The 24,477-nt window shown below is 44.1% G+C and overlaps 1 protein-coding gene across 1 annotated transcript; it reads right to left on the bottom strand.

Moving 5' to 3' along the window:
• Positions 1-2,546: 2,546 nt before the first annotated feature.
• Positions 2,547-7,621, bottom strand: LOC122128296 (zinc finger X-linked protein ZXDB-like). Its single transcript, XM_042702540.1, has one exon. The coding sequence runs from the start codon at positions 7,619-7,621 to the stop codon at positions 5,024-5,026; it is 2,598 nt and encodes an 865-aa protein (XP_042558474.1). The 3' UTR covers positions 2,547-5,023.
• Between the last annotated feature and the right edge of the window lie 16,856 nt (positions 7,622-24,477).

Genomic DNA, 24,477 nt, shown 5'->3' with positions numbered 1-24,477 from the left:
AAATAGATCCTGATACAGATAATCACTTCTTGCCTTTATTCCAAAGTAAGAATGCCTGAAAGGTGACATCTTTTAGTTTTATACTACTATTTATATGATTGTTTGGATCTTGGAAATCTACTGTTTTCAATCACTAAAAAGAGTTTCATTTTGTATTTTCTTTCCCTTTACAAAATGTGTTTTGCTATTAAGAATATAGCCAGAATCTGAAATGGTGAAATCTTAAGATTTTGTACATTAATCTCCAGTTCTCAGTTCCAAATATCACATGAAGTTTAGATATACTTCATCTTGTATTCTTACATAAATGATTTAATTTCTAATGAAAACATTGGGTTTTGTGTTTCAGAAAAATAAAATTTGCTTTTGCATCTGAGAAAAAGTAAACTAGATTTAGAAAAAGGCAGGCTTAATATTATTTATTCATGCTTTGAGTTTCCTACTTGAAAACAACATATAAATATATCATATGATTAAAATCACTTCCACATGCAACATGTAATATTTGAATCTAAAATAAGTTAAAGCAGAATTTACAGCTTATTTCCCAAATTATTTTTGCTATAATTAAAATTAACACTCACAATTCTGTATAAACTATAATTTAGGACAGTTTGTCCTAATTTTTATATCTTGGCTTAAAAGCCTTTTCTGGGAATGTTAAACTCATAACATTTTGAAATGGCATTTCATGATCTGTGCATTGGATTTTTTCTCATTGTAATTTTTAGTTCATACTACGAGAATGACAATTGCTATTCTAATTAGATCTGTTTAACTTTAACATATATTTAGAACTTACTATAAATTATTTTCCATTGCTTGTTGATTTTTGCCTAGATCATAATGTATGTAAAGGCAGAAATCATCACATATGTGCTCAAAATTTTTGAGTGAATTAATGCTATATACTTTGTGTTATGACTTATAGTGCCTCACACAGAAAGGGATCCCAAGAACTGCCAGCTTTTTAATAAGCTGACAATGACAGAGGTACTTCTAAAAGATCCAAACTATTGGCACTCCTAAGAATCATTGTCCACTTTAAAATATTAAATTAAAGTATTTTCTGTAGCCTGGGGTTGGTGGATCATGCCTATAATCCTAGCTACTAAAGAGGCTGGGATCTGAGGATCACAGTACAAAACCAGCCCAGGCAGGAAGACTCTTATCTCCAATTAACCACAAAAAAGCCAGAAGTATATTTGTGACTCTAGTGATAGTTTGCTAGCCTTGAGCAAAAAAGCTCAAGGTCAGTGCCCAGGCGCTCAAGTGGAGCCCCAGGACCAACACTAAAAACAAAAAGAAAAAAATCTGTAGGCAGCATCATATGTCCATGAATGTTAGCAAAAAACAGAATGAGAGGAATTGTTGTCTGTCTACAGTGCAGGACAGAAAATTCATTATTAAACAAAATGTAATCACTAAGTGACTATTCTGCTAATTTTCTGGTTTTGGGTGTCTGTTCTCTTTGAGATATCACCATCAGTAGCTATTATAACAATTAAGGGAAGGAACTATGCTTGTTTATGTAGAAAACAAAGGATATCATACCTGTAACTGAGTTCTCATGCCATCATTTACCTCCAATGTCAGCTAGTAACAGACAACAATAGGTAAGAAGCCCTATATTAATCTTTATATATATTCATATTTTATTCCCCTTCTCAAATATCTCCATTGATGATTAACTGTGTCTAAAATGAGGTATTATCTACTATGATCTATCTTCATAGTTCTATAGTCTAACCCTAACACTATGCTTTGCATTTGAGTTAGATTTTTTTCAAGCTGTTATATAGTCAATTCTACTTTTAAATTTGTCTATATATCTAAAACTCTTGCCCCTTCCCTCCTCCAAAACATTCATTAGAGGTCTGAAAATGTTTGATGTTTGATGGCATTGTTTAGCTGTGAAGTGCTAATACATGAATGTTGGTGCCTTCTCTAAAATAAACTGTTCAGATTTTCACTTTCTATATCCCTAGTGCTCTCTACCTTGTATTCTACACATAATTAGTAAATTAACTTGAAATATACAATAGGGTCCCTAGCTTAAAAGATGTTACAAAATATCTGAAAATTTATTTTTAGATAGTGCTTTACTTTTTATACAATGTTTCATGTTACACAACTTTCTCTAACCCACAGAGTGCACATTTTGTGTTTTTTCCTATTTGTATTATTTTGTGGGTTTTTAAAAATAAGGTCTTGACAATAATCCAGTTTAGCCTCAAACTGCCTCCCCCTCCAGTGCCTCCAGAGTGGTAGAATTATGGGCATGCACAACCACAGCAATCCACAAAATTTGCTTTAAGAAAAACTAATAAGCAAAGTTATTTTTCAAAAATAATATATACATAAAATTTGGTTGTTTTGCATTTCAATTATCACACATTTTGAATGAGCTACATCAAAATTAGATCTTTAGTACCATAAAAATCACCAAGTGGATCTGTTTAATATTTATAATTACTGAACAATTATGAATATTCCCATGTGGGGTGTTAATTATTATTTTATTTGAAATCAAGGAAAAGCCTAACTAAACTACAACACATTTTATTATTGTGTTTTCAATTGGAAAGTAATAAATCAAAACTGAAGAGGCACAAAAGGCAAATGAGATCAAACTAAATCAGGTCCCATGGTTTGAAAAATCACAAATTTATGACAGAACCAATAGAAAGAGAAATCTTAAAGACAATTACAAGATTTTTATCTTTAAGGAAAATAAAATGTATCCTCTGAAAATTACACAAACTATAAGCAAAAGTAAAGTTTATGACTGTTTTATGGGAGGAAAGTATTCTGAAAGATTAAAAACAGACTGACAGCATTTTTAAATATCTTTATGGTTACATATCTTAATAGATGCCTATGACCCGTGTGCATAGACTTTAGGCTTACACATTCTTTTCTATAAGAAAAGCAGAATAATCTAAGAGAATACAATTTGTTTTACTAATGAAAATGCATTTCTAAAACAGTCTTAAAATCCTTCCAAAGTGCTGAACAAGAGCTCTTCAATGCCAGGACACAATAAAATTTTATTTCTTTAAATTACAAATTTATGTAATGTTTTTACTCTTTCACAGAATAAGTATACCCAATTTAGGAATTATAAAGATAGTACAGATGCAATCAAAAGTGGTAAATTATAAAGTGCACTGTCACAGTACCATGATAATTGTTGCTCTCAAGTATTCACGTGTAAACAGTACTCCATTTGCGTGTTTCAAAACAACTAATAGTACTTGATAGCAGAACTACATGGTAAAAAGTTTAGAAAAGTAGTACTTCTTAAAACATTATATAAAATATCACAAATAACATCAGATTCATATATAAACATCATCTGAATCTAGAAAATAAATTCTCAGTGCACACAGAGACTTGCAGTAAATACTGTGGCTGAAAATGGACCATGAGCAAAACAACTGACCAACATTGAATACAAAAGAGACCTAATTTAAAAATAAATAACGTAGATGCATGGGAAGGATTGGTATACATATACAAGGCAATATACATATACAAGGCAAGGTAGAAAGGAAGCAGAACAGGCAGAAGAACATTTATTGATTAAGGTGGAATAGAGCAATGACTATAAACAAACTGAACATGAAATCCACAAGGGTAGAATGGGAGAGGTAGAAATATATCCTCCTTATTTTGGTATATATATATATATATATATATATTACATATATAATACATATATACACACATGCACATACCACATACACATACAACACACATGTATGTACTAAAATCCATTTGTCATATCAATTTTAAAATCAATAATAGTATTGACTCTGCTATAACTACCTTAAAAGACTGTGATTATCAGATATGCTAAGTATGAAAGTTCTACATAATCTGGAAAATTCATTATTCATGTAAGGGAAGATACAATCTAGGCAAAATGCAAACAAAGTCTCTCATTTCACAGGAGGCCAGCAGTGATCTCTCTAGGGCAGAAGGGAGAAAATTTCCCACTGGTCAATTCCCAGATTTTCTTGGAACAGTAGACTATACACACAGGGCCAGAGATGACTTTGAGTGTGAACACAAGCAAATCACATGGAAATGTGGGCAATGTTACATGAAAAAAAAAAACAAGGAATAATCCCCTTCCTTTCTTCTTAGCACTTATAAAACTTTACTGTCTACAAAATTATGACTTCATATAATGTGAATTTCTCCCCTTAGAGGAAGGAATTAAAAGCACAAGAAAAGTAACATTGGTCACAAAAGCACACCAAAACAGAGTTTCCCTTCAATACCAATTATAAGGAAAGAAAAGCAAGTCTACCAATATGCATTGGAAAACTTTACATTTGTAAAATTGTTTTTAAAACTAGGGAACTAAGGCTTACTACATAATTACTTTAAGGCCACATATTTAAAAACACAGAGGCAATACTTCATTAGCTGGGCATTTTTCACAACAATACAGGACCCCCCCCCCCCCCAATTCGGAAAAGAGATATCCTCATAAAAGATTAAAAAGAAACATTTTTGAGCTTATTGGTACTCCACTCATGGATATAACAGTTGGCACTATAAAAATTTCATCAAATTATTTAAAGGTATAATTCCTCTAACTCTGCTCATTCAATATTCAAAGTAATGAAAACACTTTTCATTACATTAGAAGCATAGGCAATGATTACTCATTATAAAATACAATAAATTTATACACAATGATCATAAAAGCAGTAAAATAAAGAGGTGAAAAGACCAAAGAGCAACCCAATCAAACCACCTCCTCTTATAAATAAGGACATTAAGGCTCAGAGAAGTCAAGTGACTCACTCAGGGTCACAGAACTTGTCAGTTCCACTCAAGATCAGAATGAAAATCTCCACACTTGCAGTCCAGGGAGGGAGGGGCTGTCTCTCAAAGCAGTGAGAAACGATCCCACGGCCGGAAGCATTCAGTCCAGAGGCCCCTCAAATTCGAGCGTAATAAAAGCAAGCCCGGTGGCATGGCGTGGCGGAGAAGGAACAGAGTCGGTTCATACCAAAAAGGAGCTGCCCGTCGCTGTGATAAGATCTGTTTCTTTGTGACAGCCATGGTTTCCTGTTGGGTTGGAGAAGCCAAACTGGCTGTCTTCCTCCTGTGCAAAGAAGTCCGAGTCAGGATGGACATGCCAGTCGGCTTTGGCTGGAGTCAGGAGTTCGGAGACGCTGTTTTCACAGAGGGTGCTGGAAGGAGTGAGAGCTTCCGTGTCCACGGTCAACTTGCTGCTGGGCGTCAGAGCCTGGGGCTCTGCGCTTGCGTTTTTCATGGCCAGACAGCCCAGGGAGCCCAAGGGCCCCACGCTGCCACTGGAGACATCATCCAGATCCAGGGGGCTCTGCTGAAAGCCAGAGGCCGTGGTTCCGAAGAAGAGCGAGGTGTCCAGACTCTGGGGCAGGTCGCTGGCGGGCCTCAGGGCGCGGGCATCCACAGCGGGCCCCAGGGCATCCGGACTGCTGGCGGGGAGGCTCCCCGCCAGAGTGGAGCTCACGGAAGCCACATCGATGGTCAGGATTCCCGAATTGACCAAGGCCGTGTCCAGCACAGCGGCAGAGCCAGCGCCAGGCACGTCGGAGAAGAGAGACACTATCTCGGGGCCACTGAGATCACTGTGGCCCTGGCTGGTCAGTTCGCTGCTGGGCGTGAGGGAATTGGCCGCCTCCAGCTGCGCCAAGAGATCCTGGCCCAGGTTGTGCCTCTTGGCCATGTGGGTCTTCATGCTGTGCTTGGAGGTGAAGAGTTTGTTACAGGTGGACACCGGGCAGCGGCTCTTCCAAGTGTCCACATCCTGCAGGTGCTTCTTGGAGTGGATGTAGAGGCTGCTCCGGGCAGAGAACCTAGCACAGCAGCCTTCCACGGGGCACACGAAGGGCTTCGTGCCCAGGTGGGTGATGCTGTGGCCTTTGAGGTGCTCGGCCCTGGTAAAGGACTTGCCGCAGCCCTCCACGGGGCAGGTGAACCTGCGGTCGTCCTCGTGCTTCCTCTTGTGCCGCAGGAGCTTGGACATGCTGGTGAAGTTCCAGCCGCAGCCGTCGAAGTCGCAGAGGAAGGGCCTCTCACCCGTGTGGCTGCGCAGGTGGATCTTGAGGCGGCAAGCCTTGTCATACTGCTTGCTGCAGCCCGGGAAGGAGCAGGCGAAGAGTTCCTGTTCCCTGAAATGGGCGCGGTTGTGGGAGAACAGGGCGCTGACGGTAATGAAGGTCTTCTTGCAGCCCGAGAAGGCACACTGGTAGGGCCTCTCGGGCTCGAAGTGGCTGCGCTGGTGGGTGCTGAGCTTGGCCTGCGTGGGGAAGCTCTCCTCGCACACCTCGCACTTGAACGAGTTCTCCTGCTCGTGGCCCTTCATGTGTGCCTTGAGGTTGTACACGGTGGTGAAGCTCTTGCCACAGCCCTCGGCGGGGCAGCCGAAGGGCCGCAGCTTGTCGTGTGACTGCAGGTGCCTCTTGAGCTTGTAGGACGTGGTGAAGGTCCAGCCGCAGCCGCCCAGGGGGCATTTGAAGGGCCGCTGGCCCTGGCTGCTGCTGTGCGTCAGCAGGTGCACCTTCAGCTGGTGCTTCTTGGCGAACGTCTGCCCGCACTGCGCCTCGGGGCACAGGTACAGCACCACGCCCGGGTGGCCGGGCACCAGCGGTCCGCGGGGGCTCTGGGCGGCCGCCGCCGGGCCCTCGGCCTCCTCCTCAGGCGCCGGCGCGGGCGCGGGCTCGGCCGGCTCCGCCAGCAGGAGGTCGGGCGGCAACTCGGGGCAGTCTCCCAGCTGCGCGGCGGCAGCTTGCGGGAAGCCGGCCGGCGGCGGGGCGGCCGGACCCCCGGGCTGCGGCTGCGGGAAAGGCGCGACCCCGGGCTCCCAGGCGGGCAGCGGGGGCGTGGTCAGGGTCAGGACTCCATTCTCGAAGCGCAGCAGCAGGTCCTGGTTGTGGATGGTGATGGTGCCCGCGAAGGCCGCCGCGGGGCCAGGCGCGGGGCTCAGGCCCGGCACGGGACCCGACACCGGCACCGACACGGGCACGGGCACCGGCACCGGCACCGGCGCCGGCACGGGCACCGACACGGGCGCCGAGGCCGCCGCCACTGCCGCCAGCCGGCGGGGGACCAGCGCGGGGCGGCTGGCGGGCTGCGCGCCGCTCCCGCCCCGCTCGGGCCCCAGGCCCGCCTCGGCCTCCTCCCTCCGCACCGGCCCTCCGGCCTGCTCCGCGCCCGCGCTTTCCACGTCGCCACCCACCGGGTCGAGCAGCAACAGGAAGAAGTCGTCGCCGCCGCCGCCGCCGCCGCCGCCGCCGCCGCCGCCGCCGCCGCCACCGCCGCCGCCGCCGCCGCCGCCGCCGATCGCAAGATCCGGCCTGGGCGCCAGCGGGCTCGGGCTTGGGCTCGGGCCGGGGCCCCGCGAGGCCCTATGGGCCTCGTCGCTCCGCGGCCCGGGCGCGCCATCTTGGGCCCCCCGGAGCAGGAGGAGGCGGCGCGCCGGGGCCTGACAAGCCGGCGAGTCGGGGCCTCGGTGGACCCCGCCGCTGCCGCCCGCGGGGCCGCCGCCGCCGCCGCCGCCGCCGCCGCCGCCCTGCGCCGTCCGGCGAGCCAGCAGCAGCCTCGGGATTTCCATCTCTGTGTCGCTGAGGCTCTGCTGGAACCAGAGCCGAGGCGGAGGCGCGACCCCGCCCCCTGCCGCGGGCCCAAACATGTTCCTCAAAGGAAAAAAAAATGTGCAATGCGCAGAAACTGGCCCTATCAGATATTAAAACGTGTTTAACGCCATAGTGATTTAAATATTCGGGTACTGGGTCTCTGGAACTGCATGGAGAGCCCGGGGGCACAGCCCCCAGGACACAAATAAGGACCCCTGTTGCTATTAGGAAGTCGCCAAGGGCATCAGACCCAATGGGGGCAAATGACAGCTCCTTGGCTCTTGGAAATGCAGCACCTAGGCTATCTGGCACCCGGGATGACTCAAGTCCCTACCCCACTGCCTACAGAGGAAATTAACACTTTCCTGCCCGCCTTGCTGGTGCCCCCAGCCTGTTGCCTGGTGCTGCTGCTTCTCTGTTGAACACGGCTCAGCTCTGGCTGCCTGGCTGCCTGGCTGCGAGGAAATGTCTGCACCCAGAATGGTCTTGAGCAAGCTCTCAGAGCAAAATGCCCACCTGCATACGATTTCGTCCTCCTGGTCTAGACATCAGAGGAAGGGATGGGGCCCAATCACGTGAGCACCTGTCAGCCTGGAAGTGCAAAGCCTGGAGGGTGAAAGCTATTCATTTTGGAATCTGGAACAGCCAACCCGAGCCTGGATTCTCCTACAGACTCAACTTCTCAGCCTGAGGGCACACTTTGGCCGTCCACCATCATCGCTTACGCCATGACAAGTTTCCTGTTCAATAGCACATGAGGTTCAGGCCCAGTGTCACAGAGCAAGCAGGAATTCCTTCCGTTGCTTCTCCACTCAGGGAGGTCTCTAGACTGGCACGAGCTGCACTTCCAAGAGTCTACTTTAAGGCCTAAATCGCTGCAGTTGGCTCCCTGGAGTAAAACGCAGCCTGACAACCACCGGCTAGCTGTTCTCCAGTTAAGTCTTGCTGTCGTGCATGCAGCCCGTGATCATGCCTGGTGGGCAAATGAATGACGATGCCCTCCAACCTGTTTGTCATCAGTGAGCTGACCAGTGACCTAAATATAGGGTGAAGGGTCTGGTGAGTGAAAACTCTACGGGATGACTGGGTCGTGGAAGTCTCGTCACTGGAATAACCCACCAGTCTCCCCTCCACCTCCACCTCCATCCCACCTTAACATTTGATACTTGGAGCATAGTAGATACTTGGAGGCCTCTTGGCCGGAAAAATCAAGTTTTCTTCGTCCACAAGAATTCAAACCTCAGCAAAATTTCTATTCCGTTCTCTCTCTTGATTCAGTCTTGGCAGGAAGCAGGGTTCAGGTCTGAGGTACAAAGGGGAGCCTCCAACACCAACGAAACCAGGACCAAGCTGTTGGCCTTGGTCTATGAGTTGAAATAAAATGTTGCCAGCCTTCCAGAATAGAGCCATTCTGTTCCTCCCAATCACAACCCTCATGCCCTCTTGTGGATGTGCCATTATCTGGATTTGGTGATATCTGAAATGGTGCTCTGCTTTCTAGCATCTCCTTGCTTGTACACCTCCCTGAATAGCACACCTTTATAGACTTAGTAAACACTATCATACCCAAATGCTTCCTTTATGACTAGCTCCTTTCACTCTGTATTATATTTGAGAATTACCTGTTGCTCACTGTAGCAGTGGGTAAATTCTTTGTCTATGCCACTATCGAGTGGTATCCCAGCCGCATATGACTATAGGTATAGACTTATAGGATAATGACATTCCTGTGCCATCCCACTGTACACTAACTTGATAATGCAAACTAAGATGGTTTCTGGCTTTGGAGCATTATCAGGAACAATCGTGTACCTTGTCCACGGAATGGATGTAAAAACCTCTATAGATTATACATCCGAGAATGAAATCATGGTCCATACGGTATAGATATTTTCAAAATGATGTCAGTGTAGGTGTGTGTGTGAGAGAGAGAAAGAGAGAGACAGAGAGACAGAGATAGAGAGGCAGAGACAGAGGCAGAGAGACAAAGACAGAGACAGTTAGACAGACAGACAGACAGAGATAGGGAGCAAAAAGCAAGGGAGGTAGAAACAGCAAGGACAGGGAAAAGCAGGGGCAGAGAGTCAGGATGTCACTATGTTGCTCAGACTAGCCCAACTTGCTTTCTTCAGTAGTTGTGCCAATTTTCGTCCCCACAGCAGCACAGACAAATCCTGCTTCCTCACATATTCACCTATAGGAAGCATTTCTCTGAATTTATTGATTTCTTTTTAAATCGAGGGATGGCCAGCATCTAAACTGCCTTTAAGTTTTTGCTTTTCACACCTGTAGAGTTTCTCTTCCATAGAAAGCATGGTCAAGTTTAAGTCTTCTAATATATTTCTTGTTCCATTTTCCATCATTGCTTTCCAGCTTAATTGGGTCATTACATATTTTATCTAACAACCATAATAGTGACCACATTCTTCCCTTGCTCTGTTATATGAATTTTTATTTTGTGCCCTATTTATGAATGTTCTCATGATTTAGTCACACATAGCATCATATTGCTTTTCTTTTAACGAAATCTGTTTTAACAGTATTTTCTGTGAAATCGAAATCTGTTTTAACAATATTTTCTGTGAAATCGTGGGGCAAAGAAATATTCTTTGCACTGTCATAGAAAGAAAAGAAAAAGTTCCTGGGGCAGGAAACAGGACCTTGCACTTGTAATGCAGGTGGTAGACCACATGAGGGCGTGCTCTCCCAGCCCAAGCATACCTTTTATTATTTTTGTATGTTTGTGTCTCACCATCATCGGTTTTCTCTTTGTTTTGTTAGTGTTATTGTTTGTTCCTTTGGTGCCTGAGCTTCAACTCAGGGCCTTAGTGCTGTCCTTTCTCTGTTTTCACTCAAGCTTTTTTTTTTTTTTTTTTTTTTCATTTCTGGAAATTGAAGGCAAGGGAATTGACTTATGTTATTGCTTTAATCTACCAAGGTCCAAACTTGGTCTTTTTTAGTACTGGTCCTAGGATTTAACCACAGGGCCCAGGCACCATCATTCTTTAGCCTTAACATCTAGAGCTTAACATCCAGACACTTTAGTGAAAACCTTGCTCTCACTTGAGCCACACTTCCACTTCTGGCTTTTTGGTGGTCAATTGGAAGAAAGTGTCTCACAGACTTCCCTGTAAAGGCTGGCTTCCTACTGCATTTCTCACATCTCAGCCTCCTCAATAGCTAGAATAATAGGACTGAGCCATTGGTGATCAACTTAAAGGTAGAAACTCTTTTATTCTATCTTATTTTGTTTTGATAGTGCAGGAGGTTCCAACTCAGCCCTACACTTGCCTAGACAGGCACTGTACCACTTGAGCCTGCTGCCAGACTCTGCCCTGCTTTAGATATTTTAGGAACAAGGTTTGTGCTTGCATCAGAAGTAGCTGGGACAGGCTGCCTCCTATGGAGTTTCCTGAGCAGCAAGGATGACAGGCCGGTATCCTCATGCTCAGCTATTATGAAGAGGGTATCTCATCTTCTTTTTGTCCAGTCTGGCTTTGAACTTGGAACTGTGAATCCCAATTCTGACTGGTGACTAGCTGGGATGATAGGTGTGAACCAAAGTGTAGCTAAGTGTCTTTGCTTGATTCAAATCAGAGGCCTGCAAATATCATGCAACATGTTATGTACATATTCCTGTCATCTGCAACTAATCCCAAACCTTTGTTTTCCTTTCCTATCATTTCATTACTTTCCTAGCCTTACTGGATATGTAAGAAAATTCTGGGAGGACATTTCTGAAGATTGAGGACAGTGCCAAGAGAGGATAAAGTTAGAATAGAAGCCTTTACGCCAAACTGCGTTCCTCACTTCTTTGGTGAAGAACCCACTGGGTGACAGAGAACTTCCACAGGTCTGCTAGTACCTGAGGCTATCTAAAGAACAACATCTGATCTATAGTCACACAGCAAACAAGGAATTGCTGTCTAGAATACGGTGGTGTGGACAGCATGGGGCTGGTGACAATTAGGTAGGTATAGGTTAGGAATGGGGTAGATGGTTCCTGCTTCGTTGGGAAGCCTAGAGTTAACATTGCCATGTTCAAAGGGTCAAGAGGCCCTTGGAGTTAGAAGGGCGTAGTATTAAGGACTACATTAAACAAGCAGCAGGTGTGGAGGTGCCAGGGGCAAAAGTCACCAGAGAAGGCAGTAGGAGTCAAGTGATTGGGAAGACAAGACGGCAACAAGAGGGGTTGGGGATTTAGCTCAGTGGAAGAGCACTTGCCCGGCAAGTGCAAGAGTCTTCAGCTCTGGGAGAAAAAAACAAGGTGCAAAATACAAAAAAAAAAAAAAAAAAAAGGAAAGAGGGCAGCAAGGAGCTGATCACCAGGCCAAGTTAGGGTTACACACTTACACGCGGACACAAGTTGTGGGCCCACGAATAAGACAGTCCCAGAATATTCTCATCCACAGCTCCAACAAGCAGAAATTATAGGATGGGCACTTCCTCCGTCAGTGTGCATAATACACCTCTGTCAGTGGGCATCTAGCCCCTCTACTTGGTAGTTTAGTTCTGTTGTAGGAAAAAACGGTTAAATGTTTCCCTCTTTATTAAAGAGTACAGACAGCAGCATGAACCTGGAGGAGGGGATAACTAAAAGCTGGCTTCAGATCATTTAAGTTGGGAGCTTTAGGACAGTTCCTTCTCTTCTTAGTTGGTTTCACCAGAGGGGAACCTTCCAGCCCGGGATGAATTTCCCCACTCTTACCAGGAAGATTGTCTCTGACTACTGGTGAGAGCAATTGTCCTGGCCATTTCAGGAGATGTAGTTGGCTGCTTAGGATTCTTGGTGGGCAGAGGATTCCCCAAGGCAGAACCAGGTTTGTGACAAAAGTCAGGCCCAGGCAAAAAGAGCTGTTACGAGCGTAGAACAGAAAACCTGTACATCCTGCTTTTAAATTGTATTATTTCCTTTGTTTCAGGTTTTTGGGCTGAACTCAGTGCTTTCAGCTTTTATTGAACATCCTTCCTTGTGGCTGGCTCTGACCCATCTGAGCAAAAATAGGTGGTTGGCTTTTGCTGGGGATTTTGAAGGTGGAGTCTCCTGAACTATGCTACCTGGGCTGGCTAGGCGTTGTGGTCCTCCAGATATCAACCTCTCCAGTAGATAGGACTACAGAATGAGCCACCAGCACCCAATTGAGACCTGTATTTTCGTCCTATCTAAGTTTTGCCTGCTGCCATTGAGGGGAGGGCCTTGCTGTGTGGTAAGATTTCTTCTTCCATCACAAGCTTGAGTAACAAAATGTTCTCCTCATGACTGATGTATACCTGAAATGATGCTCTTCTAACTGATAGTTGCCTCTGCCCAAGATAGGAATGGAGAAGTCTTGGATGCTCTTACAACTATGCCGTTTTCAGACCCTGTCTTGTGAGGAAAAAGAGAGCAGACTCTTTGCTAGACTTACAAAGTGCATATTCGAGAGCCATTTGGCTAGTGTCCAAAGGGGACACATTTGACATAAGAAAAAATTATACAGGTAGGTCTGCCATTTTACTGGGTCAAAATACCTATTCTTAAGGAATTTGTATAATCATTTGTTTTGAGATGAGGGACATTTTAATGTTCTTTCATAAAGAGGTCTCCTGCCCCATAAAATCAAATTCAAATAATAAGATGTCTGTGCATTATAAGAAAAAGATGTTAATAGTTACTAAACCTTGCATTTTCTTTTCTGTGCCTGCCAGTACCCAGAACATATTCTCCCAGGTGACAAACGACCGCACAGCCTTCTATTTACCCAGAGGGCTAGCCTGCCTTCCTATTCCTGATACCTCCTTGAGCACAAGCACCGTCATATGTACTGGGGAAAGTTTTTTCTTTAGACGCTGCTTCCCCATGCTCCCTGGCCCAGCTCTCTTCAATTGGCACACTGTCAGTGGTAAGTCACACAGGAAAAACCTGAAATTCTTTCACCAGCAAGAGGAGTGACACTTAGGCATGTCCTTTGGCTTTTGTCACCACTAAGAATTCCACCAGCCTCTCTCACTTGTTCGAAATTTTTTAAGACCACAATAGGATTTCTGGAAATACACACTTACTACCTGCAATTTCTGAGGAAGGCTGTACTATTGTGTCATCCCGTCTGGTGGAAAGGAGACTAAGCACTTATCCACATGGCCCATATTATATTCCCCTACCTGAGCACTGCAGGAACTGCACAAAAATATAAAAGAATGAAAGAGGTGATGTGAACAGCAAGAAAATTGTGTTTTGTTGGGTACTATAATCCTAGATACTCAAGAACCTGAGACCTGAAGATCACATATCAAAGCCATCATGGGCAGAAATGTACATGACACACTTATCCCCAATTCACCATTACAAAGCTTGAAGGGAGGTTTGGCTCAACTCCTAGAGTGTCAGCCTTCAGCAAAGAGGTATGAAAGACTGCCCTCACCCTGATTTCAAGACCCAGTTATCAGCATACACATACACCACACACACACACACACACACACACACACACACACACACACACACACACACACACACACACACGCACCCACTCATACGCAAGATGGTGTCTTCCCTCCCCACTGTGTCCAATTCCACAATATTCTCTGTTGTTCTGTTAGACCCTGCAGAGCTAGAGCCATGTGATTTGGTAGCTCCTGGAGGTGAAGTCGGTTGTGTCTCCCTGGCCCTCTATGAAGGAGAGTAGGAGGCAGGAGCACTTCCATGTTTCTGTTACATTTTATGCAAACTTGATGACTATCCTGTCATCAACTTTGGCCCAAATAACCAGAATCAGCACTTTTCATCCCCACCATAGAAAATAATTAAATGCTCTAGGTAGCCTAGATTGTCTTAGATTAAGATTCACTTTTTCCTCGCAGATTTTATGTATACAGAGCTTTCCTGACTTACCATGATTTTTCTTAGTGGAAATAAAAACCAACACAATAATAAATACCAAGCATGCAACTGTATATGGGGCTTGAGTGGCTATGCTAAGACGTTGTGCATGCGACCCTTCCCTCTCATTTGAAAACATGCCATCTTCTGAGCGGCTTAGAGGAGTTTTCAGAGAGCCATTTCATTAGGAGCTGCTGGCTCATGCCTGTATTACTAGCTACACAGGAAGCTGAGATCTCAAGATCATGGTATACAACCAGTCTGGCCAGGGAAGACTATGAGAGTCATATCTGCAATTAACCACCTAAATGGTAGAAGGGGAACTATGGCTCAAGTGGTAGAGTGCTAGCCTTGATAAAAGAAGCTCAGGGACAGCATGCAGGCCCCCTTAGTTCAGGCTTAACACCAACACACTCCCTCCCTCCCCTTTCTCTGTCTCTTTCTCTGTCTCTGTCTCTCTGTCTCTGTCTCTGTCTCTCTCTCTCTCTCACACACACACATACATACACACACGCAAACAAGCACACACAAAGCTATTCCTCTCTGCAATCCCTTCCTGTGGAAGTTGCTCTGAGGAAGAGCATCCTTCTGGGGCCAGATTGATGATCTGACCCTTCCGTGGGAAAATTCACCAGTCTGCCAGTAGAGCAAGTGACTGCAAAGCTCTGCCACAATTATTTGTTCTGTGGAGATGTTTACTGCGCCCAAGGTCCAGTCTTCCATGTCTGAGGACAGTATCAGCCATCTGCATGCTATGGGTTTGGATTAACTTCTCAGACATATCCATACTACTTTCCAATACTTTTCATCCTTGAGACCTGTGTACCATAGATACCACCAGAGCATGTGTACACTTACCTTTAGCATCTGAGCATTTCACTCTCACCCTCACTTCATCCTCAGGGGTGCATGAGAGGTGATCCCTAGGACCCTGAGCAGTGATCACACAGCCTCTCTTGGCATTGGACTTTGCCTCTGGGTTCCTTATGAGGTGGCATATGGACTCACACTCAGCTGAGGAGCAAGCCCTGGTGCAAGTGGAAGTTTACAAGATACCTGTTCACCTTGTTCAAAAGAAAGGCATTTTCCTTTAGCTGGCTTTCCATCATGTATCGCAAGTTTGCAGATGAAAGGTTACTGCTTTAGCATCCAGTGGACTCACATGGCCTACTTTTCTTCCTAAGCTTCTCCCAAATTCTCCAGGTCCAGGCCACAAGAACTCACAAGGTTCTATCCAACAACTGTCCTACCCATGCCATACCCCCAAAATAAAATACTTTGCTTCTGCAAAGGTGTCAGAAGATAGGAGAACTTTGAATGCAACCTACAGAATGATGAAGTGCTGGGAAAGAGAAAAACTGTGGACAGGAAACGATTGGGTATTTTCCTGATGGAACAGTGTCAGTCTGTTATGGTGATTGGTCCTCCACTCATGCCAGAAGTGGCCTTTGGATTAAGTGCTCATGGAGGTTTTGTTCTCTCAGCAGCAGCAGTTTATCCAGAGGGTTCCATAAATGCCACACTTGTGACACAGGAATGGTTCGGCTGTGAATCACACAGGCTCCAAGACACGAATGTGAAAAGCAGGCCTCAAACCTGATTGTCACTGGTAATAGTCACATTTAGAGAATGTGAAAAATTCTTCTGAAAGGATGACTGAGTGGTAAAAGACACAATAAGAATCAAACAGGAAGCCAGGCACTGGTGGCTGCCGCCTGTAATCTTAGCTAGTCAGGAGGATGAGATCTGAGGATTGGGGTTCAGTGCCAGCCCAGGCAGGAAAGTCCATGAGACTCTTATCTGCAAGTAACCACCAGAAAACCAGAAATGGAGCTGTGGCTCAAAGTGGTAGAGCACTCGCCTTGAGCAAAAGAGCTCAGGGACAGAGCCCAGGCCCTGAGTTCAAGCCCCAAGACCAACAACAACCAAAAAAATAAAACCTAGGAAAAACAAGGAAGAAGAAATTACATCTTGAACTTTGATGTGTAACTACGTTTGAATGAAAATCTAACTGGATGACACATTACGAAAGGCTTCACAGGCTTCAGTAAATTCTTTTGGGAATTCTTTGTATCAATTCCTGTGTTCCCATTTCTTCAATTAAAGACAATAAGAAAGCCTGTCTTTGGCAGCTCTTGCCTCCAATAAGTGTTGATCGTTCTCCTCGGCTCCAGAAGTCTCCTCTTTCCCTTTTGTGCACCTTGACTTCTGTTCAGCCCATCCCTACCTCTCTGCAGGCGCTGCTCACTAAAGCTCACTTAATTTTTCTATAGAGTTTCCTCCATACATGATGTACACTATTGCAATTATTTTTCAGTGTAACTATTTAGAGACTCATATATGTGCTTTCTTGCTTCAGTAGTTCACTAGATTTGCTATTGCACTTTATGCTTTTTTACATCATGTTATTAAAATAGAGCGGCTATGATTTTCATGACTTTGGTTATAGCTAATTTTCATTTTTCTTACACAGAAACTCAGCAGAATGGTATGTCATATTCCCAGTGTTTTAAGTTCAGGTTAACACCGAAGATTAGTCTCAATCTTCAAATACTAGTTTAATTGGAAAATATTTGAACTTAGTATCAGTCAAATTAAGGTCTCATTATGTGGCTTTTTTTGGCAGTCCTAGAGCTTGAATTCAGTGCCTGTGCTCAAGGCTAGAGCTCTACCATTTGAGCCACAGCACCACTTCCAACTTTTTCTGTTTATGCGGAACTGTGGAATTGAACCCAGGGCTTCATGCATGCTGGGCAAGCACTCTACCGCTAACCACATTCCCAGCCCCTATGAGACAGTTTTATATCAGTGGATTAAAATGGCTTCTGACCACTGGCCACTAAGTTTTTAATTCTTTACATCATCCTAAGACCATTATCTCAAAACCCACCAGCACCCAACTCAAACTTTTACAAATGCTGTGGATTTAAACATATTCCAAGCCAATATGTTACGGCCATTTAGAGGTGGTCTGCTTTCCCTTAGCCATAGCTAAGGCATCGTATGGTTGATTTAAAAAAAAAAAAACAAAAAACAAGCAACAAACAAACAAAAACCTTCATGCCTTCAAAGAAGGCTTCCCCTCTTGCCGATGAGCTGTTTCACCCAGAGAGGCTTAGCTCAGTTCCCCTATGGATCAGGATTGCTTAATGGCCCTTGGAAATGGAGAACAATGCTTATAAAATTGGCAACAAAGTCCTACTCATTAAATGAAAATGGTTTCTACAAAATTCTGGCCTTTGTGAAGTTTCACTGCTCTATGAGGAAAGGGCTACAGAGAATGTTGGTGAGGTTAACTTTCCATCTTCCCCACAGATCCCCCACAAATGCATCTAGGTCTTAGCTAGTGGGGTTTAACTGACACTAGTTCAAGAAAGTGAATATTTCTCTTACTGATGCATTCAGGTGGCCTTCTCCCTTTCCCACAATCTCTGCCCATGGATTATTATACTCTTCCTCTCCTGGGCAGTGGCCTCCGTCTGTTGCCATTAAAAGGGATTCTTGTTTCAGAAAATTTTGTCAGTGCTGGGACTTGAATACAGGGTCTGGGCACACTGTCCATGAGCTGTTCAGCTAAAGATAATTGCTCTACCATTTTGAGTCACAGCTTCATTTCTGTTTTTTCCGTGGTTAACTGGAGATGAGAGTCTCAGGGACTTTTCTGCCCACACTGGCTTCGAATGACAATGTTCAGATCTCAGCCTACTGATTAGCTAGGATTATAGGCATGATCCACCAGTGCAGAGCAAGGAAGGGGTTCTTTTGAGACTTACCCCCTCTAGCAAGCCTTCAAGGCCCAGCCCCAATTAAGTTCATTATGTGATGCTGCCATCCTGTGGTCACTGCTTTCTATTTGATCAGTCCCCACAAATGGTGATGGAGGTGGGATCTGGGAGTTGAACCCCAAATCAGCATGGACATTACCTAGTGACCTGGAAAATAGATCTGGATAGCCATAAGTATTACGACTCGACATTTCAAATGTCTCGGTGTCAGTTTGGCATGCCATTGCTCCTGACTGTAGTGCACAAGCTCCATTTTACCTGTTCCCCTGTGACCTGTCTGAGCTATATAACACCAGCATCTTAGAGAAGCCACACCAATAGAAATGACTTGTGTGGACAGAGCACCGAGTTGCCCAGGGAAGGAGTCCAGCCTCCACCTGGATCCCCAGAGGGGTAGGCATTGGATTATGCATGACCTATGTACCTCAAGGTCAAAACAGGAGAATAAACTAAGCTCACAAAGCCATATATGATTCATTTCCATTCACATGTGGAATCTAGATCTAAAATGGCAATAACACTGAACTTGGGGTATGAATGGTAGATTGGAGGGTTAAGGTGGTGAAGGGGAGATAATCAGAAAAGGAATGGGAGAGGGTGTGGCAGTGAAGTATATACTACCTGGATATGTATGAACATGGTCCAGTGAAACCCTCCAAATACTTTTTGAAAAGAGGGAGAGGAAAATGGGAGTTTGGATATAGGAAGGGAAAGATGATCTTGTTCAAAGTATACTGCGTGTGTTTCTAAAATGTTTCCAGGAAAAGTCCTTTATTCTATTGCTGTTTCCTAAAAGTAAAGGAAAATAAAACGGAAAAAGAGTGAATATGTGCTCCCACAAAAATGCTGAAGCATTGTAGAGGACAGGAGATGCTGCCTATTTGGAGAAATTTACAGTAGCTGTGTTGAGGATTTGAGCTAGGCTGAAGCATGGGGATGGTTTTATCTGTGGAGACCTGCAATAGCAAATGAACCACCAAACCAACAGAGAATATACCAAGTCACCTCTCCTAAATACAATGGGTGTGTGTGTGTGTGTGTGTGTGTGTGTGTGTGTGTGTGTGTGTGTGTGTGTGTGTTGTAATGCCTATGCAAGTATTCTCTTCTTGATGCCTTCCTGCAAGATGTCCCTCTTGTGATACTCACTTATGCTGCTGCCGATGTCATCATATTCTGTCTCCTCCCCTAGGGCGATATCCTTGAGCCTAGTAATCTGTTCATTCAAGTCACTAAAGACAAGAAAGGACAGAAAAAGCAAGGAAGGATGATGAATGGGATAATTTTCCTGGTGAACAATATTCCATACATGAATAAGGAGGGAAAGTAGGAGCCCCAAATCCAGAGCAAAACGGTGTGGAGGAGAGCACTGCAGAGCGGAGGATGGGTGCTCTCCAGTGGAAAAGACTGCACAGTGTCACTGTCATAGGCACTGGGATAACTCCGCCTCAGCATTTCTATTCACCACACAGAATGGAGAAAGGAAGGGGATGCAAAATATAAGGTCTAGTTCTAGGAGGGATGAGGAGACCAACTTCTCTGTCAGGGCCCTAGCCCCTGTGTAAGTCCCCAAGCAAGACCTAAAAACTAACACAGGACTGCCTGGTTATCTAGAATATACCTGGCAGGGAGTCACTTCCACCTAACAGGGGATGAACTTATCCTGTTGGCTGCCATGGTACAGGATGCGTATAATATCCCTACCAAGCATGCTGTAGAGTTAGAGCAGAACTGAGGATCCCTCACAGGGTAGTCCTGGATCCCCCTTGCACTTGTATGACTGATATGTATTTTTATGGCTTAGCATGTTGTCTACCTTATAATAGGTCTTCAAATGACTTGGGCAAACTGTCCTTGAAAAATGCTAGCCCAGGCCATAGATGTGTTTCAGCACTTGAGGATAAAAGTGTGGGCTTCTTAAATGACAAATGGCATTGGCATGAAGAAGGTTGGATGCCGTCTTCCCGAGTCCTGAGTCTACCCAGCTTTCTCTGTGGGATCTGCTGACCACTCAGTCCCCTCTACTGGGCATAGATGGGCAGGGCTAAAATAGATCCAAATGCCAGAGCTGCCCTGAACTTAATAGAACCTCATGAAAGACAAACACAATTGACTCAGGTATTGCCTATGGATATGGCAAACACTATCTGGATTAAATCAAACTTACCATCATTAGTGAAGCTGCCCTCTTGTAAGCCTTACAAACCATCTCCAGATGATCTGTGTGATGACCAAGAGACCTAGGGGAGAAAGGGGGTCTCAATTACTGGCGACTCACTGGAACAACTACAACTCTTACTAGGATTACAAGTTATGAACCACCCCCATCATGAACTTTTCCATTAGTGATAGCCTTGTATTTTACACTCTGGTCAATGTCAGTGGCTAGGCATTCTGTCCCACATAGTGTTCTGACAGTTCTGGATGGCCTCTTCATGCAGACATTCCCTGTGGTTAGGGCTTCCCAAATAAACAACATTGGCTGGCTTTGATATCCAAGTTACCCAAATCTTCCTAAATGCAGTAAAGAAACTGCAAGTTGCAAGCTTTCAGGCTGTAGAAGGATGTCCCTACCCCAGGAGATTTCCTGTTTGGGTGGAAGAAGGGATAGTGAATTAAAAGGCTGAATCCTCAGATTGGCAAGTTAGATCAGTGGAAGGGCACTTGCCCGGCAAGTATAGGCCCTGCTTTCAGTCCTCAGCTCTGTGAAAGAAAAGTCTGGTTTCCAAGTTAGCTATTCATATTGGCCCAGTACACAGCAAACAAAATCCTTGTATCGTGGTTGCTCCATCCTCAGCCTACCCCCGACTACTTTCCCGTTACTGGAATAGACTTTGGAATCAGCAGGAAAACTTACCCAACAAGACTAAGGCTTTTATACTATGTGGGGGGCACTTCTTGGTGGAAACCACTTAACCTTTTCTTCTTTGCTGAGGTAAAAAATATCACCACTAGTAGCTAAAGGATGGCACCAAACATTATGTCTTGGGACAAGGATCTTACATAAGTGAAGAATACTGACTCTTACCATCTCACCTTCCATCTATAATGTATTCTCTGTCTTAGAAGACACTGCTCACTAAAGAATGCAGCTCAGAGCCAGGCGCCGGTGGCTCACACCTGTAATCCTAGCTGCTCAGGAGGCTGAGAGCTGAGGGTCGTGGTTCAAAGCCAGCCCAAGCAGGAAACTCTGTGAGACTCTTATCTCCAATAAAGCACTAGAAAACCAGAAGTGGCGCTGTGGCTCAAGCGGTAGAGCGCTCGCCTTGAGCTGAAGAGAGCAGGGACAGTGCCCAGGCCCGGAGTTCAAGCCCCATGACCGACCAAAAAAAAAAATGCAGCTTAGTAAATATCAGAGTTAAGCAGGCTGTTTTCTTTGTTACCGCTCCTCTTCTAGACATTGGTGGCTTAATTGATGACATTACATGTGACTATGAGGCTGAGTTTCTATGAAATCCATGCTTTCTTGTGTCCTCTTAACTTTGAATCTATAGGTAGAGGCAGATGGTGTAAGATGTTGTGTTCAGTGCAAAATCTGCAAAATGAGTCAGTGACATTTGACTTCATGTTTTGGATACAACACTGTACCTTTAGCCATGTCCTCAGTGGATAATTAAAGTATCCCCCCAATCAAACAATCATTGCCAACAGGACCCAGAAACCTGCTCTGTGATTTCATCAGAAACTAAGATTTGCCATTAGACCAGTGCCAGCCTCCTCACTGGACATGACCAGTGCTGACTTAAAAGTCTTTCCAACCCTTAGCAAGCAAGCTCTCACTGACAGATGACCATAGATAGTTAGCCTACAGTGGATATAAGTCTGTTGATTTTGGAAAGTACATTTGGAACTCAGAGGCAGAATGATTCCTAATCCCATAACAGACAAGCTCCTAGAAACTGAATGTTCGTATTCTAGCAGACACATTCCCCACCTCCACCAGGTGTGGGTATTCATCAAAGCATTTTTGACACACTTGTATATTTTTATTTTCCAGTGGGGATCAGAGCAATAACAAGTCCCAGTGATCTAACGGACACCATTATTTTGAACTTCCAGTAGTGTCCCCAAAGGAGGGACTTGGCAATTTGGAAAAAGTACAATTACTGTTGCTGCTTAATATGCTTCCTGAAACCTCTAGATCAAATGGCTAAGCAAATGCCTGCTCAAGCATGGCCTTTGGTGTAAAGAGCTTAGGGACTCAGCTCAGAATGGTCATTCCTATGCCGGCCCCTGGTGGCGAATAGTAAAATGACAAAAACTCAAGGCCTTATTGAGGCAGATTACCCACTTGCCCTAAGAATCAATATCCCTGGGGTAGTGACAATTTATTATAATAAACAATATCCCTGGGGTAGTGGATTTATTACAAAGTTTGTTTACTAAAATGAAAAGTGTATCAATAACATTTGGTAAAGACTGGGCCTCCTTTCCTCTATTATATGAGGAAAGAGTCATAGCCTGTTTGGAGAGGCTAAAATCAACTTCTGTCCTCAATCCCTCAGAAATAAATACCTCTTGCCCTTTCTTATTGGGAAGTGGTTAGGGCATGGTCCATATTGTTAAACAACAATGACTGGCCATTCTTTTGCTTGTTTTCATTTGTTTATTCATTCAGATGCTATGGTAAACTGACCGTGATAGTTTCTGTTGTGTTTATTTTAGTTGTTATTTTTCAGATGTCAGCTTCAGCAGTAGTATGTTTTCTCAATGAGAAAAAAATGGTTTACCAGCTACTTTCTAAGCACGCGCTATAATTTTCTATGGACATAAATGTAATGGTGACCTCACAGATGGAAATAGAAAGTGACTACTCTCCTCTTTTTTTATTTCTGAAGATTTATTAGAGTATGTTTTGCTATTTTCTGTTTTAAGTATTGTCTATCTTAAAAAATCATTTTATTGTAAAGATGGTGTACAGAGGGGTTACAGTTCAGTTATATGAGTAAGGTAATGAGTACATTTCTCATCAAGCATTGTCTTTCTCCTACTATCCCTTCCCTTCCTCACCTCTCCCATTCCTCCCCCCACCACCCACCGCCAAAGTAGTCAAGTTCATTTCCAACACAGGACCTTGTGAGTCTCATTGTTGCAATGGGTCATCCTGTATCCTTATTTCAGCATTTTGTTATTCTCCTTCCCCTCCCCAAATCAGATAAATGAATATACAAGATGCAGGGTACCAAAATCAAAAACAGTGTCAACAGGGGCTATACCATAGAGGGAAGAACATACAAAAGAAACAAAAGAAAATCACATAGTACATTCCAAACAACAGCAAAGAAAAACCTCTTGAGTCCATATCCACCTCACCCCAGTTAGAATGGCTATAATGAAAAGCTCTAATAACAACAGATGCTGAAGGAGATGTGGCTAAAAGGGAACCCTTCTGCACTGTTGGTGGAAGTGTAAACTTGTTTAACCACTCTGGGAAGCAGTATGGAGGTTGCTCAAAAGATTACACATCGAGCTCCCCTATGCCCCAGCAATCCCATTTCTGGGCATTTACCCAATGGTCAGAAACAAGACCATTCTAAAGCTACTACAACAACTATGTTTATGGCAGCATTATTCACCATAGATAAGCTATGGTACCAACCCAGATGCTCCTCAGTAGATGAACTGATCACACACACACACACACACACACACACACACACACTCAGGCACGGTATTCTATGCTTCCATCAGAAAGAATGACACCGTCCCATTTGTTAGGAAATGGAAAGACTTGGAAAAACTCATATTAAGTGAAATAAGCCAGACCCAAAGAAATATGGGTCCCTTATAATGCAATAATTAGTATAAGTCTAGCATAATCCTATCAGATGAGCAGAAAAGCTCAAAAGCTATGTACATATGACCCTAGAAGATGATGCAATTTTTTATTTCATAGAATTCTTCAGTTTTGTCTTCTAGACCTGATCTGTTTCTATTGGAAGCCTTAAGTTCAATATGTTTAATCCTTAAATACACATTCCGATTTTAAGGGTTTTCTTGATTCATCTGCACTCATTGGCAGCCTTCTACACATTTTGTCATTTCATTTAACATATATCCATTCTTGCCATGCAGTCTTATAGTAGAGTTCCCACCAGTTCTGCTGCCTTTAGTGACTTTTTCTCTTTCACTGTTCATTTCAGTCCTTTTCTTTCTTTCTGCCTTTTCATTGAGAACAAAGGAAAAGTTTTTC

This window comes from Dipodomys spectabilis, unplaced genomic scaffold, assembly GCF_019054845.1.
Source record: "Dipodomys spectabilis isolate Male_0828 unplaced genomic scaffold, ASM1905484v1 ptg000328l, whole genome shotgun sequence".
Classification (NCBI taxonomy): Eukaryota; Metazoa; Chordata; class Mammalia; order Rodentia; family Heteromyidae; genus Dipodomys; species Dipodomys spectabilis.
The sequence above is the reverse complement of the archived record's forward strand: the minus strand, read 5'-3'. Positions and strand labels throughout refer to the sequence as shown.

What these genes read in the sequence shown, in the direction of transcription:
- LOC122128296 (XM_042702540.1), bottom strand. Translation starts at nt 7,621, where the DNA reads ATGGAAATCCCGAGGCTGCTGCTGGCTCGCCGGACGGCGCAGGGCGGC.